This window comes from Austrofundulus limnaeus, unplaced genomic scaffold (genome assembly GCF_001266775.1).
Source record: "Austrofundulus limnaeus strain Quisiro unplaced genomic scaffold, Austrofundulus_limnaeus-1.0 Scaffold1254, whole genome shotgun sequence".
NCBI lineage: Eukaryota > Metazoa > Chordata > Actinopteri > Cyprinodontiformes > Rivulidae > Austrofundulus > Austrofundulus limnaeus.
In genome coordinates, this window is record NW_013953656.1 from 31,516 (window position 1) to 34,411 (window position 2,896).

General features: G+C 41.3%; 1 protein-coding gene across 1 annotated transcript in view; it reads right to left on the reverse strand.

Moving 5' to 3' along the window:
* Nucleotides 1-349: 349 nt before the first annotated feature.
* cerkl (CERK like autophagy regulator) overlaps nt 350-2,896 on the reverse strand; it is a gene marked incomplete at its 5' end in the record, with an annotated part of 37,359 nt that continues 34,812 nt past the window's right edge. Inside the window, 1 exon segment of the mRNA XM_014031455.1 lies at nt 350-1,423. Within this exon segment, the coding sequence (XP_013886909.1) occupies nt 1,345-1,423 (79 nt within the window). The 3' untranslated portion in view covers nt 350-1,344.

Genomic DNA, 2,896 nt, shown 5'->3' on the forward strand with positions numbered 1-2,896 from the left:
GTACCATTCTGTTTGGGAAGCAGATGGAAACATGCAGCATGAAACATACAGTATGTGTACACAATTGTATATATTTCAGAATAAAACAGTGAACTAAATCATTGTGATCAATTTAAAGAAAAATAAATCAGAAAAAAACATAATCACATAACTGTCAAATAACAGTTGATTAAAACAAGAATTTGCATTAAACAAAGAAAAACTGGAACAATATTATTTTTGTGTTTTTTCTTTTTTTAATTATAATGCAAGAATATGGTCAATTATTTCATTATGTAACTTTGATTTATAAAATTACAATAACTTTTAGTTAACAGAAAACAAATCTAAAATATAAAGAACAATATTGTTTTATTATCTTGATTAAAGAAAATAAAACGTCTCTTTTGAGGGAGGTCTTCTGAGACCAGGGTCAAAGACAGGTGGGAATGTTTATTACCCCTGGGGGTGACCCCTACAAACCCATCAGAGACCTTTAATTAAAAACATATATATTTCAGATAGTTTTAAAAGTTGTCATATTTATTTCATGGAAAGTTTTGAAAAAAGAAAAAAACTACAAAAAAGTAATTTAGTACCCCAAAATGATTTGATAGTTTAAAAAGAAACTCCATCCCCCTGAAATTTTTTGATCCAGTTTCCAAAAATGATGCCTCATTTTTAATCAAATTTATGCACGTTGCTCTGTAGTCAGACATGGGGAGTTTTAAAACAGTTTTTCTGAAAGACTACACCACCAGTTTGTTTTTAGCTTCTACTAATCCAGATAAATTACAGAGCTGTTGGAGTTCTGCTACTGACGTCCATCTTTGGTAAAGCCAATAGAATCAGGCAGTTCTGAGCCATGTAGCATTGATTCTGCAGTCAAAATACATTTGTAACAACTGCTTTTTGTACTAAATGTTTGCTACCACAACATGGAAATGTATTTTTACTCTATACATCTGAAGTTCATTTGGCTACATTTTTACAGGTGCTTACAAAAGTAAAAAGCAAAGCATCACAGAGTGAGCTAATATAAAAATAACAAGTATGATACAAAAAATATTACTGAAAGGAATGCATAAGATGCATATGATGAATATAGGATCAAATACTAACCCTAGATAATTCCAGATTTTAAAAAATAAACTGAAACTCAAACTAAAGAGGAAAACATTGACTGTATGCCACAAAAACATAATCAGATTAAAATTAATAAATGTGTGGTAGTTTTTACATGAGTCATGACACTAAAGCTAATCCTAAATTACATAGTTTCAGAGTAACAGAAGATTAAAACGTGCAGCAGACGTTGCTACAGGACAAACTGTCAGGTTACTGTGGGATGAATGCATGTTGGTGTCAGAAGCAGTTGCAGGAGGTGGTCGACTCAGCCTCATCCACTTCCTCCCCGTACAGAGTGATGAGCCTTGAATGGACCCTAAACACACACACACACACACACACACACACACACACACACATGATTTTTGTAAACATTTATTGTGATATTTGTAAACACTTATTGTGATTTTCGTAAACACATATTGTTATTCTTGGGTGTGGTGGTTATAGAGTCTGACAGCTGATGGGAGGAAGGATCTACAGTAACGCTCCTTTGTGCACCTCGGATGCAGCAGTCTATCTGAAGGAGCTCTCAGTTCAGCCACAGCTTCATGGGGTGGGAGACGTTGTTCATCAATTATTTTAGTCAGAGTTCTTCTGTCTCCCACCACCTGCACTGTGTGTGGAGGGGGCATCCCAGCACAGAGCTGGTCTTCCTGATGAGCTTATCTAACCTCTCAGCTGCAGATAAGCTGCCGCTCCAGCCAACCACCCTGTAGACCAGGGGTGMCCAACCAGTCGCTCGCCACCAGCTGATTCCCAGGTGCCCGCGCAGCGCAACCTCTAGCGCCGGCTTTGAGCGTCGCATCCCGGAATGGCTGGTCTTGTTTGAAAGCTCTGGTTCTGCCCTACAAGGTGAAARTAGAATGAAGTCCCTGCAACGTTCCCCCACGGAGATATAAGCGAAAAACCTCCAACATTATGCACCGTCGGACCTCCGCCGGGGTGGTTTTAGTCCCCCTTCCCGGGCTAGGAGCATCGGATCCCAGAGTGGCTGGTTGGGTTTTAAAGCTCTGGTTCTGCCCTACAAGCTGATACTTGAATGAAGTCTCTGTGACATTGCCCCATGGAGCTATAAGCTAATTACGCACGACTTAGTGCATTTCATGTGCATTTTTGGGAGGAAATTTCAACATTTGTTTGCTTCTCCCGCGGACTCTGAGCATCGAGTCCGGGAAAGTGAGATGACTTTGGAAAGCTGTTGTCCTCCTCTACAAACTGGAGGTGTTGCAAGTTCCTGGGACGTTTCCCCGCGGAGCTATTAACCAACGACTGGCCGAAAAAGGCGCTTTGGTGGGCGATATAGTACTCAATTTACTCCKGAGCCTCTAGCGCCAGCTGAGCGTCAGATCTGGGCGGAAGACGGCTGTTTTAATGTTCTGGATCTCCGCTACAACCTGGAGGTGGTTGCAAGTTCCTGGGATGTTCCCACACAGAAATACAAGTGATCAAAAGTTGTCAGGCGAGCTTTGGCGGGTGAAACGGTTGATTTCCGGCACAGGGCTGCTTGTGCTGATGCAGGGGGATAAAAGGAAGAGATCCAGTCAGGTGGAACCGTGGTCCTACGTCCAGCACCTGCTCTCTCTTTGGATCTATATCAGCCGTGCCCTGTTTTCCGGTTGAGGATCAAACTGGAGMTACTGGTTTTGGTGAGCATGCTCGTGTCCGACATGGTGGGAACCATGTTATTCAAGCCTTGAAGTGTGYGCCATTCAGAGAAGAAAAGAACAGCAAGCTACTGACTGGCTTCAGAACCTCACCTGATCAGGTAGTAATTTGGGCCTATGTT